The sequence below is a fragment of the Glossina fuscipes genome, unplaced genomic scaffold (assembly GCF_014805625.2).
Source record: "Glossina fuscipes isolate IAEA_lab_2018 unplaced genomic scaffold, Yale_Gfus_2 1, whole genome shotgun sequence".
NCBI classification, from domain to species: Eukaryota; Metazoa; Arthropoda; class Insecta; order Diptera; family Glossinidae; genus Glossina; species Glossina fuscipes.
The window spans coordinates 22013866-22029514 of NW_023998415.1; the positions used below are offsets into that span (position 1 = coordinate 22013866).

General features: G+C 32.1%; 2 protein-coding genes across 10 annotated transcripts; both read right to left on the reverse strand.

Annotated features, from left to right (window-relative positions):
• Positions 1 to 2683: 2683 nt before the first annotated feature.
• On the reverse strand, positions 2684 to 9545 carry LOC119631661. 6 transcript variants are annotated; one of them, XM_038024062.1, is made up of 14 exons: positions 9442 to 9545; positions 8359 to 8578; positions 8192 to 8271; positions 8001 to 8120; positions 7611 to 7935; positions 7231 to 7544; positions 6605 to 6743; positions 6417 to 6535; positions 5706 to 6330; positions 5575 to 5639; positions 5217 to 5507; positions 5099 to 5132; positions 3192 to 3844; positions 2684 to 3024 (listed from the first exon to the last, which is right to left on the reverse strand). In XM_038024062.1, exons 2-14 carry the CDS (start codon positions 8416 to 8418, stop codon positions 2790 to 2792), a joined length of 3060 nt encoding a protein of 1019 aa, XP_037879990.1. In that variant the 5' UTR covers positions 8419 to 8578; positions 9442 to 9545; the 3' UTR covers positions 2684 to 2789. The 6 variants fall into 6 exon arrangements, with proteins under 6 accessions (XP_037879990.1, XP_037879988.1, XP_037879989.1 ...); XM_038024060.1 differs by having other exon boundaries at positions 3192 to 3877; XM_038024061.1 differs by having other exon boundaries at positions 5099 to 5135.
• Positions 9546 to 11486: 1941 nt separating this feature from the next.
• On the reverse strand, positions 11487 to 15315 carry LOC119632294. Of its 4 annotated transcripts, XM_038025131.1 has the most exons (9): positions 15269 to 15315; positions 14996 to 15205; positions 14886 to 14944; positions 14717 to 14810; positions 14543 to 14659; positions 14098 to 14452; positions 13972 to 14018; positions 13756 to 13869; positions 11487 to 13688 (listed from the first exon to the last, which is right to left on the reverse strand). In XM_038025131.1, the coding sequence occupies exons 2-9, from the start codon at positions 15087 to 15089 to the stop codon at positions 11920 to 11922; spliced, it is 2649 nt and encodes an 882-aa protein (XP_037881059.1). In that variant the 5' UTR covers positions 15090 to 15205; positions 15269 to 15315; the 3' UTR covers positions 11487 to 11919. The 4 variants fall into 4 exon arrangements, with proteins under 4 accessions (XP_037881059.1, XP_037881056.1, XP_037881057.1 ...); XM_038025128.1 differs by having other exon boundaries at positions 11489 to 13688; positions 13756 to 14018; XM_038025129.1 differs by having other exon boundaries at positions 11489 to 13688; positions 13756 to 14018; positions 14996 to 15189; positions 15269 to 15313.
• Positions 15316 to 15649: the final 334 nt, after the last annotated feature.

A 15649-nucleotide genomic window follows, 5' to 3' on the forward strand; every position in this document is an offset into this window, starting at 1 on the left:
TTTTTTTATCCTTTATCTTTTGATTTGCAAGACATTTTAAAGAGAAAACAATTTTTTTGTAGTGGTCGTTAGAAAGAAGTTTTTCTGTTTTCTTTACTGCTTTTTGGGTGGTTGGATTTTTTTTTTTTTTTATAAATTTAAAAAAAAAAAAAATTAATATTCTTTCGTTCTTGTTTTTATTTTTATATCTAAAATTAAATTTAAATTTTACTCCTCTTATTTATTTCTGTTTTTATTTTCGTTTTCGTTATTATTTTACTAATTAAAGCTGTCATTTACATATTTAAACTCAATCACTTGAAAGTATTTTTAAGATTATATTTAATTATAAAAAAAAAAAAAAAAAAAAGTGCCTTAAATTTTAATTAAAATGAATTTTATGATTTTTTTATTAATTAAGTTTTCTTAAATAATTATATACGAATATAATTACATAAATTTTAACGATTCACGAAATATTTGGAAGCAGCAAATGGCATTTCTTCTTTTACTTTCTTTTCTTGGTTTCTTTTCTTTTCTTTTTTTTTTTTTTTCTTTTTCAAATTTTTTTATTTAATCCGATATGTTTGAAAACCATTAAAAACTAAAGGATTTTATTATGAATGTTGTGGATAATCATGAAATCGTTAAAACTAAAGCGCTTGAATAATCATCATCATCATCATCATCATCATCATTATAATCAACATTTTTCGTTTAATCATTAGCACAATTTTTGAGGTTTTTCTTCTTTTCTCTATTTTGTGTGGCTTAATGGGAGTGTGTGAGTGAGTGTTTCTTGTTACAGGTGTTACGTGTTGTTGTATTATTGTATCATGTGTTGTGTGCTATGCTATATTGAAATGTATTATATTTTACAGTAAATATAGAATGGTATTGTATTGTTTTGTATTGAGTTGTATATAAGAATGTGTTCGAGATTGATGTCCGGTATGCGCGGGTATATGTGAGTATGTTGCTTTCATAAAACAAAGTCTTTACTTATATAAATATGTTGTTTTCTTTTAGCTATCGTTTACAATAAATTAGTTTATAAATTTATAATGTGAATGTGTGTAATTTTGTACTTTTTGAAGAGGTTTTATCCATTTTTTTTTTTTTTTTAATTCTTTTCCTTTTTTTCGTTTTAACCAATTGTTTTAAAAAATATTTTATATAAAGTGTATCGTTATTCGTTTTTTTTTGTTTTTTCATCATAATAGGACAAAATTTAAGTAAGGCAGGGTTTTACTTATTTATTTTATATATGGTTTATGTTTTCAAACATTTTTCGTAAGAAATTTATTTGTTCTTTTTTATGTTTTTTTTTTTTTTTTTTCTTTTTCTAAATAAAATAAAAACAAAGAAACTTAAATTTTATGAGTTATTTGGACGAACACTTGGTGATACTAAAATGCTGGCTGGGTTTAACATCTACGCCGTTTTATTATTATCATTTTTAAATTTAACGAATCTTTTATAAAATACTTTTATTTAATTTTATAATTCTTTTTGTCTTCCAATTCGAACGTTTACTTTGTTTTTAAGAAATAAAAAATTTCCCAAAACCATTTGGTATTTTCTTAAATATTTTTTTTTTTTTTTTTTTTTTTTTTTATTAATTTGAACAAATTCTTTATTATAACATAATAAAAACTATTTTAAGTGAGCAGCACGTAGTTCGCTTTAAGCGTATGACACATAATTAAGAGAGAAAAGGAAGTTCTTTTAAACATTACACAGAAAATTTCAGAATAAAATTAAGAGCGCGCAATCAAATATCGGAGGCGCAAATGTAAAGAATGAATTGTATGGATGTGACGGATAGAATTGGCAAATACGAGAGCGAGGATTTTTATTATATAATAATAATAATAATAGTAAGATTTTAACTATCATTTGTTTCTCTTAATGCTTTGGGCGGGTTCTTTTAACTTACACCCACACAGAGACACACACACACACACGGTTATGCCCAGGTGTGTCTAGGTGTGTGTGTTTATCTTATACTAGCCTAACGTAATAAATTTTATTTTAACTGCTTTTGGTTTTTTTTACATTGTATTTTTTTTTTGTTTTTTTGTTTTTGTTTTTTTTTTTGTTTTTTACATGTAATGCTAATGTTTACCTATGCAATAGTAGTTTTACAAAAAAATGGAGGCATATATAAATCGAATTGAGGAAAAAACGAGAAAAATAGAGGAAGTATTATTATTATTATTGTTGTTGTTTTTGTTGTCATTTGTTTGTTTGTTGTTTGTTTGTTTATTTGTTTGTTTATTTGTTTGTTTGTTGTTCTTATTTTAATCGCAGTTTTATAGAATTCTAACTAAAAATTTTCATTTGTGTTCTTTCATTTGCTGTAAAATTTTCTTCGTTTTACATTTGCTTTTTTCATGCTTTGGATTTTGTTCAAGTGACTGATGATGTGTGTGAGCTTGTAGTTTATTAAAATATTTGGTTTTGTATTATTATTATTATTATTATTATTTTTTCTATTATTTTATATATGGTGTATTTACTTTTTTGTTGTTGTTTTTTTGCTTTCTTTTTAGACGAAGTTGACATGCTAAGTTATTTATATATTCCAATACCATGTGCGATAGTGACATTGCGTATAAGTATGTATATAAGTGTATATATATGTACGTATTTATGGACCTATGTATGCATATATGCATGTTTGTATGTAAGTGTCTATGTGTGCACGTATCAATGTATGTATGTAGATAGGTATGTATGCGTTTGTGTAATATATATGTATGTGTATGTGTAGTTATGTTTACGGATACATAATCTATGCGATTAGTTTACGTTGTGGTAACGTTGTCTTTGACATCAGCAGCAGCAGTAGTGGTTTCCTCATCAGTAACTGAACTATTAATATTCGATAGCTTATTTTCTATATCCAAAGTATTTAACTTGTGCATGGAAGGTTTAACATCTAAATTAATCTCATTAGCATCGTCTTGATCAAACCCCTCAGTGAAGTAAAATTGCATTGGATTGGCCTTCAACCTTTTGTCCTCCTCCAATGAATTATTCCTATACAAAATAAAATTCGATATTACATATTAAAACAAAAAAATAAATGAAAACGATAACTACTACTATCACTCGCAAATCAAATATAATAATTAACATCATTTCAAAAATTGAAATTAAAAACTCTTTGCTATTCAGACGAAAATAAATAAGGAAAAATAACTTACAATTTATCATCGTCTTCAGTGACTTCCTCTTTTTCATCACCTTGATCATGACTTTTTTCTTTGCTAGGACCATTAGTAGCAGCGGTTTGCGTATTAAGCTGTTGTAGCTGACTAGCAGCTTTACGCAAGTGTTCGTCAGTTGCCATTAGTGGCATACCCAACGGTCTTGTCCACATACCTTCGTCGTCTTCATAGTCATCTATTAAATTATTTGCAATAAATTGTGCTTCGTTTTTTATTTGCAATCTTAAAAAATTCGCCGGCCAGCCAGGTTTTTCCACATTAGCATTGTTGTCATATCCTTCCGAATTTTCGGAGCCAGTTTTATTGGCATTGCTACCGGTCTCATTGGAAAAAACGCACTCGTTGCCCGCATTGCTGGCGGTCGATACTCCGAAGCTTTCACCTAAATCATTACTAAAGGAACTAAAATGAGCATCGAAATCGGCAAAATTGTCTGGACCAATGTCCGCAGCCCAGTGTGCTGAATTTCCAGCTGTTACGGCGCTACTACTTTTAAGCATATTGAAATCATCATTCATTTCCCATGGATTGCTGGTGGCAGTGAAGGGGGATAACAATGCTGAAGATCTACCGTAAATGGAGAGAACCTCGCCGCCAGTTGCATTCTCATCTTCATCATCATCGTCAAACTGTAATAAATTGAGAGTGTTGTTGATGAGCTCCTGCCCATCATATGTATTCATCATTATGACTGCCATCACTATACTACTAGCTGTTCTAACTGTTCTAATGAAATTCACAATTATTGCACGCACTTTCTATTACCTTCAGTTCCCCAACCCCACAAAAGTGCCATTATACGAGGTTAAACCCCCTTCCCGCCTCCCTTGCAACAACACCCGAAACCCCGTCACAACTTGTGCAAATTATTCCCTATTTTTAACTTCGTATATCGATCGTATCCGTTTCGATTTGCACATGAAAATCGCAGAAGTTGCGAGAAAATGCAAAAACTTTCCTTCACATTGGGACAAATGTGATTGGGATTAAATATTTATAAAATTTACTAATACAAACCGATTCGATTATTTGTCGTGAATATTTTTTCAAAAATTTGCATTTGTTGTAACGTCCTTTAAAACGGCAAGCTTTATTATAGGAGCCTTGCTTCGAAAATCTTGAAAGAATAGAAAAAAAGAATCGCGCTTTCTTGTAGGTGTTGATTGTGGTCATTTCAACTGACCTGCAGCATTGTATAGAGGGCTAAATAACTCCCATTAATAGTTATATTACGTAATTTAATGCATTGCAGGAAAAAAAACTATCCTTCCTTCACATCAGAACAAATGCAGGTCACTCAAAAAGGTTGTAATTGTAATTCAAATGGCTTTGTAACATGCGGCGGGTTAATAAATTTTTAAATTGAGAAAATAGGCCGTGACACTAAGAATAACTGCGAATAACTGCCAAAAATTGTGTAAGCAGCGCAAGATAGATGATGCTAAACAAAACACATTTGCTTTATAGAGTGTCTTGTCTCGTTCAATGTATTATAATTCAGGGCTCTTAACTAAACGTACGACGCCACGTCGCCGCGTCGCCGCCTTCAGTAAATTTTACTTCAGTGATGATTTATAACATCGGCGATTATATCCCCAAAACGAAAGTGGTCTCTACCTTTTGCTTTCATTTAAAATTCACGCTTCAAGGAATAATTTTTAATTGTATTTTTATGGAAAAAGTAGAAAGTTTCTTAGAGCAATGAAACTGGTTCTACTCATAAAATCACAGGCAAAGCAGGAGAGAAGCGGCAAGCATCTTTTCTTTTACTTCAGATTTTTTTTGTCAGTCTTTTTGGACATTTCTTTCAATTTTGCAGTGAATTTGTAACAATGCATAATCAAAACTTAATAATCGTCAGGCAATTAATTTAAATTACTTACCGCGTCCGAGTTATCCGTATAAGCGCAGAGGCTACTGCTACCGTTCATTGAGGAGTTAACAAATTTAATGAAGCAGTGAATTCGAGAAGGAAAATTAATTTAGGACAAAGATACTTACAATGCGTCTGACAAATCCGTATCAGCTAAAAAGTCTAATGTAATATTATAATCGCATGCTTCGTGAGCATTGCAATTGGCTAGCAGTTGACTCTGCGTTTTTAATGCTTTGGTCAAGTCACCGGTGTCGTTGTTCATAATTGAATGCCACAATTCACGCTCAGCGTCGCTTTGAAAGTTCGCTTCGATTAAGGCACCAATATTTTCACATTCCGATATACAATTGATAACATGCCTAAAGATTTGTATTAAATGGCCCATATAACCTAGACGACAACCTTTTTCCACTGACCTATGGTAATAAATAAATAAATAGTTTTTGATTCCGACTCGAAAACAATTTAAAGACAAGAACTTACTCAACATCGCGATTATGTTGCCAACAATCCATTAATTTTGATATAATTTTGCAATTAACAATAACCTAAGAGAAGCGAAAGTAGATATAAGAAAAAGAAAAAAATGCATACTTATATGGTGTAGTTGTTACATGAGTTTGTAAGTTGGACGGTCCCATATTGACGGACACTTTGGTTAAATCTTGTTCATTATTATCACCAACATTTTCGGTAGACATCTCAACTATATTCGCATTAAGTTGCTCAACATTAACATTTACATTGCTTTCCATTAACACCTCAACAAATTCTAATTTCGCTCCTTCCGACGATTGCTCTTCATTTTTTATTTCATCCACTGGCTGCACTGCCATTTCACTATTTATATCTTCTTTGATTAGCTCCGCTTCTCGCTCTTCTTGCCTTTGCTGCTCTTGCTTTCGATCTTCGTCCACATTTAGACCGTCTCCCATACGGCGATCGTCATCTATTTCGGGATAAACCACGACGGGACTGCATTGCTGCTGTTCTTTAATATTGAATATATTATCCCTGTTGTTGTCGAAGACATTGTCACCCAGATTGCAGCGCCTATTTTGCGAACTGTCGATAATTTGAGTAGAAATATTATTGGAAATGTTGTTGTTATTATAGTTCGTTGAGGAATTATAAAATACGATTTGAAGACACTTCTCCACTTCACTGTGCAAAAAATTATTCCAACAGTACTGTTTGAATAAATACAGCAACGTTTCAAAGAAATCTGTCTCACAGATACTGAAAAAAAGTAACCGAGAAAAAAAACCCAACCGATATGAAAAAGCTTCATCTAATTGAATAAAATAAAAAGTTTGAAAACTCACGCTTTGGATATGTCTTCATTATTGGTCTGCAATAATACTGTAAAAAGACGACATATCTGCAGACGAGTCGTACCAAACGGTGGCGATAATGTAGCTGCCGATATAACAATATCGGGTTTCTGGAAATGAGAATGAAAGCACTAGCATTTATCAAAAAACAGAAGCAAGTTATATATGTTGCAACTTACTTTTGGCGGGTTTCTGAGTAACTCGTTAAAGTGTTTTAGATGCGGTTCTATGACACAGATCACAGTTTTTAATAAATCTTCGTGAATTTTCCTTTCACGGTCTTGTAAAAATTTCAAACGATCTGAATTGCGTTCATCCCTTTAAAATGTAATATATTTTTTTAATAAAAACAAAAATAAAAAAAAAGACTGTATTCGTTTTAGGGCGAATTCTCGTCGCCTACCACATCCAGCAGATATATAACAATTGTAAACCCTTCTGTCAACTGTGAGCATATCGTCTGGCCGATTATTTTTTAACTCTACTTCAGATTAAGTCAATATTCGTTGTCATTATTTTTGCCGATAAAAATTTTAGACGAATATAAAAAATAAAATATTATTTTTTGCTTTTTGTGACATTATACAGCAGATTTTTTAAGCTGACACGCGAAATTCCGCAACATATTTTAAATTTATTTTAAGACTTAAACAATGCATTTAGCGGACAGATAAATGTGAACTTGTACAACAATCGAGTCGAAGTACCGCGCTGATCGGATACAAATATAATATATCTCTAGTCTTTTTCGTGGTCGGTATAGCATGTATCACAAATTGAAATGAACTGAAAATAGGAAGCTTACACGATAACTATGGGTTTTATAATTTTAAGTACAACCGTTATTCCTGACACAATTGCGCTCTCTTGAGCATTTGGTTGCAAAATCACATTAAACAAGGCTTCTAAAGTCGGTGCACTTTCGATATTCTTTAAAATTGGGTTTGAACCATCAAAGGCAGGCTCAAATGAATCATTGTCTTGTTCAGTTTGACGCATAGTACGCCCTTGTTGTATAAGATCACAGAGAAATTCCGATACATTTGCATGCTTCTCACACTCTTCAGATTCAGCCAAAATGCGGATTAGCTTCTCGATCAAGCCCTCCGCGTTCAGCCACTGGAAAGTTAGAAACGAAGCTCACATCATATGCAAGTCAAAGGGCCATGAACGATATTAACTTACATCGTAGAGACTTCGTTTTAGTTGGCCGCCTTCGACGTTGCGCATCATTTGCATAATGAGATCTGGGATAACAGGTGTTGTGAAATGCTTACATATCAAATCCAAAAAATTATTCTGCAATTTAAGGTATTCCAAGAGTTTGAGGCACATTTGTTGATACAAAAACCAATCTTGATCAGACTTTTTGGTGAAGAGCGTTCTAAATGTCTTGCTAAAAAACGAGGCTAGCAAGGGATTTAACGGTGGTTGATTTTCTAGATATGAATACAACAATTTCAATGTGTCTGCATCGGCGAGTAATTTTTCATCTAAGGACGGCAAACCACTATAAATAACAAAAGATAAAAATTAAAAAAAAAAAAAAAGTGAAATTAAATAAACATTACTTACAGTGTTAGCAGTTCACAGGCAACATTAGCATGGCGAAAACGTTGAGCTACAGGCAATTCTTCCGGAGGTTCAGTTAATGTTAGTTCAACGAGACGTCGTATAACATCCGGTCGCATAAAACTAAAAATACACATTCATCAGCAAAGAAATGCACAGTAAGGATATTCAATTTCAATTCAATTTCAACTTACTAGTTAAGCAAAGCTTTCTTTTGTGATTTACATTCCTGGATAATATCGTCTTCATCTAAAAACTCCTCAACTGTGACATTCTGGAAAGGAAAACAAAAAAAAAATTAAATGCAATCTAAAAAAAACGAGAGACGAACATACTAATAGCAATACATCCATGCACTTACCTCCTTTTTTAGCAGAGCTTCTATATTCTGCGAGGGCGTATAGTTCTTATCCCAAAACATTTCTTACGTTTACGTCGTCGACGTGATGGTTGCAGCCGCACTTTTAATACAGAAACTAAAATTATTGCGTGACGTTTAAGTAGTTCCTTTTTGCTATTTTTTCACTTATATTAGTTTCACTTTATCGCAGTTTATTCCTTTTGATTACTTTTATACAACACTGCAATTTGAAGAAAAAAATAATTCTCTAAAAAATATATTTGATAATTTTTTTTAATAAAGGAGTTGATGTGGCACAGAATTCAAAAATATCACAAATTGACATCATAGAAAAAATCACTGCAGTCTTTCACGTTTTTTTTGGGCCACATACACAAAAATTCTGTTGTACGCCATTCTTTTGAACACTGGTGAGTTTAGGTTAAAACACGTACATTCTATTAGATTTTATTAGAAAATTATATATTCCTCCTAGATCCACAGCATGCTTTTGCGTTTTGTTTACTAGCCCAAAATCTAGCTATATTTTGCGTTTTTCCTAATTGAAAAAAAAATTTTCTTTTTTCACTTAAATATTAAGGCAAAAGAACTCACACACATCTACTTTGCTTGAAATGACATTTGTATATATTTCATAGAACAACTTTCGACTGCCTTGCTCTTCCTTTCACTTATGCGGAGAATTCAAGAAAAAAATATCCAAGAGAGTATATATACTCTCACACGATGTGATATATTAAATAAGTGCAAACGTCAAATATGCCGAACAATCGGACTTGTTGCTTTTTTTCACAGCTTTTAACCGAAAAAAAATATGCAAAGTTCTTGCAAATACATTTGCATAATTATTTTTTTTGTAGTTTTGACGATTTCTCTAATTTCTATTAATTGCCTAAAAAAATGCACAGCGCTCAGCAAGAAGGCAGCAACGTCGTTTCTATTTCTTCCGGCCACTACGACCACGACCGCACACATAAATTGATTTACAAAATCTTCTCTGTTGTCCCTTTTTATTGTATTCATCGTGTGCTGGCAAGCGTTATTTTCTTTTTTTTTATCATTAATAATTGATGATTAACTCACCCCTTTAATTCGACACAATTCTGCTTTTCTATTAAAGAAATCATTAAATGTAAATCTAGAAATGCAAAAGTAATTCCTGGTGACTGACTTTTTCGACTGACGATAACTTGCAGCATTGCCAGAAGGAAATAAAAGTGTCTTACTCCCCTTTTTTCATCATTTTGCTGTAATGACAACTAATTTTTTTTTTTTTTTTTGTAATATTAAATATGGTACGCTTCATAGCAAAAATAAAATAAATTTATCGTTCCTCCGCATATTTCTTGTATATTTCGCATGGCTTGTCGTAATGTCCAAATATAATTTTGTACAGTTTTCTAATAATATAAAGGCATACGATGTAGCATTGCCAGATTAAATGTAAAGACATATTTTTGTATAGAACGAGAAGAAAGCATATACATGTCATCGGGTCTGTCAAATTTAGAAACTAATTCCTGATTGAAAAATTTAAAATGTAAATAAGAAATATTTAATTGTGCAGAAAAAAATTATGGCTTGAAATATTAAAACTGTGAAAAAAATGGAGATTTTCAATTTTATTCAAGTTAATTCATGTAAATGAAATAAAAAATGAAATTAAATTAATTACATTCGACAATTTTTAGTTTAGTAAGTTTCACAAATTGTTTAAAAAACGAAACCAAATAAAGTTTACTTAACCTAAACGTAGGCTGTTTATTCCTTTTGAAAGAACGGTATATTTCCTTTCTAAACATTATTTTTCTTCTCTGATAAAATAATAAAAATAATCAGGTCTCTTTATTCTTCGTTTCAAAAAAAAATTATGCTTGACATATTAAATGTCAATTTTTTCTTCATTTAAAAAATGTCAAAGAAGATTTTTTTTTTTGAAAACTTCCATTGTTAACAGCAACGATGCAATGGTGCAATGTCTTCCCCGTTCTATTACCACGCATAAGATATAGCCATTATCTATCTTTTCAATCTAAAGAACTCTAAAGCGCTTTTTACGATTTATTAAAACACTAGCACCCTATAATTCACGTTCATTTGTATAAAATCTTCGCAATTTTACCTCCAAATGCAAAAATCTAGCTTACATGTGCACCATTGGAAGATCCATTCAATACTTTTATTTATTTTCAACAAATATAATTAATATCAAAGTGAATTTCACGGCTAAAAGGGGAGCCTTTTTTCAAAGGGGCTGAAACTATAGAATTTTTTAGAAACCTATGGAACTAGGTCGTTTAATTTTCGTTTTTTTAATTAAGAAAAAAGTATCACTAATTTTCCGTGCAGAAAAAAAATTTTAAATGAAGTACAAGTATAGAGCTGGAAATAAGCAATTTCAGATTTCCATATAACTCGCCTTGCTCATGATAACAGGAAACTGACAATTTATCGCGCTGCCCTTTTTATATATAATTGAATAAAAAACTATGTATTAGATATAAAAATCTAAGTTGAACCAAAGGAAATTATTAATTTTTATTCCACTTACTTCAATTGGCTACCGTTTGTATTATTCCTTCCAATATTATGTAGTTTCTTTTTTTCTCTTCGTTTATAGGACAACTTTTATTCACTTTAATTAAAAGAATCAGAAAATTCGCAATCACACGGTGAGCCGTCTTCTTCGAAATCAGAAATTCAATTGAACAAATCTTGTCAGGAAAAAAGCAAGTAATCGAAAAAAAATCAAAGCAAACGTGATTTAAAAACTAAATTTATTACTTTCTCCGTCAGTTTTGGAAGCGACAGTACTTTTTGCTTACATAGAGGATACACTTAGTTTTAACGAAAACGTTTAAAGTTTTTAGTTGGGGACCATTTGATGAAAGCACACGTTAGTGGAACTCACTCGTTAATTTTGTATTGGGATCTATATAAAGGCACAGATGCGGAAAAAATAGATAAACAAAGTTTAATAAAAATGCAGTGAACAACTAGCTATATTTTATTATCAAAAACATTAACATATTAATCTTATCATATATTATTCGGTACTTATTATTCTTATAAGATCACTTGTGAATTGTTAGACAATTTTTAAATTAATAAAATTATATATTCTCAACAAAATCAAAAAATAAGACTGCAAAAAATTAAAAATTTAAATACGCAGACCACAAGGTACTACTGGCAAATTGGTCAACGTGAATCTATATATTAAAGTAAAACAACGCAAATTCGCAATAACACGAAATTAATAATAAATGCAAACTAGGTACGAGACGTGATGTGTAGGAGACATGTAGGAGTCGATCTTCAAAATCAGATATGTTAGTAATATTTGATATTAAAATTTATTAAAATAGATATTAGAGAGAAACCTGACTATATGACTATAAATATGCTGCTGCTAGCGAATATTATTAGAAGTGATTTTTCGCTTAATGTACCAGACATTGTCGGAACAAGATTCAATTCGATGGTCTTTAGATTGATCGGTAATTTACCTCATTTCTCTATTTACCCTTTTCGCATCTTCGTAGTCGTTTTCGCAGAATATCAATCAGGCGTATTAACTGCATAAACTGTGTGAAACACATTTGTATCTTCGAACTCCGTAAAAAACGTTGAAGATGACAAAGTTTCACTGATTAAATCATTATTTAAGGTAAGTAATATTTCATCCACTCGCAGTATTTCACTTATCAGTTCTATTGCAGAATTTGGATTGTCCCTCAGCACGTCTAATTCAGTTTTATCCACTTCTCCAGGAAAAAAAGTCCATAGCGTTTCCAAAGCTTGAGAAAACATTTCCGAACGCTCGTCTTGCGACATTAATTGAATTAACCTACGAACTCGTTGGCGACTTGCTTCATCTCCATAACTTACACGTACGTTGGCTAAAGTTACTACCTTATCCTTTTTTCTGCTAATTTTTCTTACTTGTTCACGTTTAGGATGGAATAAGATTCGGACGTCAATTGAACTGTTTGCGGCAATAAGCGATTGTTTTGGCTCTATTTTGAATTCCTTGTCGAGACGTGTTATATGAAAACCAACTGGATTCACGCTGAACACTACAAACGCTTCTAACGGTCCTTTATTACGTATGCTTATAGTTCGCTCTAGTGGATGATCAAGTTCGCTTAATCGTCCCATGGGTATAAAAGGGCATCCGACGGGACTGTTTACAATATTGTCTAAACTTACAGAAACATGACCTCCATAACCATAAAGAGGAATATCCAGAAGAGACGACTGACTGATTACGTTACTGCGAGTTCGATCGTAAAATGAAACTTTTCCAACTGCCACACCGCAAATTGTTGGGCAAAAATTTACGACTAGTAAGCGACATTCCTGCGAGTCTAACACGAACCAGCTGTCCTGTTTATTGAAAATTTGAAATCCAGGCCCGCTAACCTCTGTACGTAAAACTAAACGACTATTCGAAGCATTTTTCACTTTCATCTTCTTACGGGAATTTGTACGTAACTTGGTGCTCTTCCAAGACAATTTCGTTCTTGTGACCTGTAAAAGTAATTTTTTAAAATCACGATGAATCAATTCATTCGAAATTGAGCAGTGTGAATGGCTATGTGCTGTGGGGCACTCTCGATCTCTTTTACTATTTGACGGTGCTAAAGTACATTTACAAATTGTTTGCGCCAAGTTATCGGTGAGCAAGCAAGAGTTAGTGTTTATGTTGAAATTTGGCGGCGGACAGCTCGCAGTTGTGTTGAGTGAAGACGTCAAGCGGCAATGACGTGAAGTTGTTGGCGGCGATAGTTTACATCGCTCGGGAGATTTTTCCCTTGTCGTCAAGTTGTTGACACATTGATTAGCGTTTTCCGATCGTTTGGAGCGGACGTGATTAGATGAAAACTGATCCGTTCCATTCTTTTTGCTATCGGTGCGGCCAGAAACATCAAATTTCAAAGCGTTAATGTTGTTGATTCCACTTTTTAAGAAATGACCTTCTAAGGATGCTATGACAAATTTCTCTGGTTCACTATTTTGCGACAAAGTAGTCTCTTTACGTTCAGAAACCTTAGAATTGCATTTGCTACGTTCTATTACTGAATTTAAATTCCGTCCGCAAGATTTAAGAGGGGCACGTGCTTGAGTGTCGTTCAAACTTAACTGCTTTTTCGTAACTATATTCGGAACCAGACTTCCCAGATTTTCTTTATTTTTCAAAATCAACTTGCGTTTGTCAGGCAATTCTTCTTTAGGAATTTCGTGTGAGTTTGCGCACCTCGAAAGCAAGAGCGAATGCGTTTTCGCGGTGTTTGCCAATCTTTTCGAACTTTTCATTTTCCGATTCGCTACAATATATAATGAAAGAAACAATAGTAGGCATTTATAATGGGTTTGTATATGTAAAAGTCTTACGTATTTCCAATTTATCATTTGAATGTTTATTTTCTAGGCCGTTTCGCTCGTGTACTGCCACTTTTTTACCATTGCGTTCGTGATCTTTATTTTGCAGAGAATTGATCCTACGATCTTTTGACACGTAACCAGTTTTGAAGCGATTCAAATTAGTAGGATTAGTAGTAAGAAAGTTTTGTTCATTTTTAATAATATGCGGCATATTAGAACGCGTACCAAAGTAGTTTCCTATTGAATGATTCTGTCCCAACGCCGTTGCTGAACTGAGGTGTTGAAAAAAAAATTCATCAAAATCAAGCAATTTTCGGTCTTCAGTTTCATATTGAAAGACGAAGTACTTACTTCAAAGTTATTCCGGGATTGAAATTAGTTGATATATTGTCATCATCAAGTTTTTCTGTAGTATCTAAGGTTTGCAATTTTCTTCGAATTGCGACGAATCCATTAGCACAAGAAATTTCATCTAATTTCAGATTCGATAACATCAATTCTCCGGGAACAAATTCTTGCGATGAAAAGTCAACCGGATTATAACCATCGTTTTCCGATTCATGGAATGAACTAATCCCGTTAACATTGGCAAACAGATTTACAGCACTTGATTTATCTGCGATATATGAAGAATTCTGTGCGGTGTGCGGTCTATTTACCATGGCAGTATCCACATCATTTAAGGTTTCATTCGGATCTTGAATATCTAGAAAATATGATATTAATAATGATCTCTCAGGTTCTTGATTTTTTTTGCTTTTCTCAATTAGTTCTGTAGAATAAATAAGAACGTTACCTTCGTCCAGTGAAGTATTACTTTCCAAATTAACTGTTTCATTGCTGATACGATCTGCTACATTTAAAAGGTAAGGATTATGTAGAGGTATGTATTGTGTGCTATCGTGCGATGCTACTGGCCAAGGAAGTGAAAGTCAATAGTTAATAACTTCTATTACGATATGTTACTTACGTGAACTACTGTTTAAAGTGGTCATAACATTTTGAAATGAATTATTTTCCCTTTCCGAGTTTCTTACGACTTCTACAATTTTTTTATCTTTTATCTGCATAATATTCGTTCGCATTAAACTCTTTTTTTATTTGGATTGTTTAACTACGCAACAAATGGATTGACTTACATGAAAACCATCAGCGTTAGCATTCTTCACGCCCTTGTTATCCTTGATATCGCTAAAAACTAAAAAAAAAATAATTGAATTTCTAAAAGTTACTTATCTAAAATTCGTACATGGTCTCTTTATTAATTCATCCGTATTGAATATACTCAGAAGATACTTCGGTGGTTGAGATTTTATAACATTTTGACAATTGACCTGTTGCATTGTTTTATAGATTTAACAAAGAGAACGAATGCTAGGCACATAGATAGTATGTGTAAAGATTTGTAATGATTGCTAATTGCTGAACTATATGCTGTGGATGCTGTCAAAATCGTTTTCTTAAAAAAATTACTTTTTTTTTGTTTAACCTATAATAAAGATGGCGATATAAATGCGCTTACTTTAAATCAAAATGCGCCAAAATATCAATGTACAAATTCTTTGATACAAATGTTTAGAATGGATGTAGAGTAATCGGCATATTGCTTTAAATAATTGTATAACTTGTTTACGCAAAAGCAAAATGATGAAAATGGCAACTATGTAAGTTAAGGAATAAATAAAAATTGAATTAATATATCAGTATTAAAGTATTTTTTATTCTAAAGCAGTATGAGAAAACCCAAATTTGATCAAAATTTAATTAATAAATATATAACAGAATGTCCATACGCGATACACCCAACAAACAAAAGGAACAAGTCGATATATAGTGTCGTGTAAAAATGATATCGATAATAAATATTCTTCGCTGACATCGCTGACATCAAAACTAATCATAT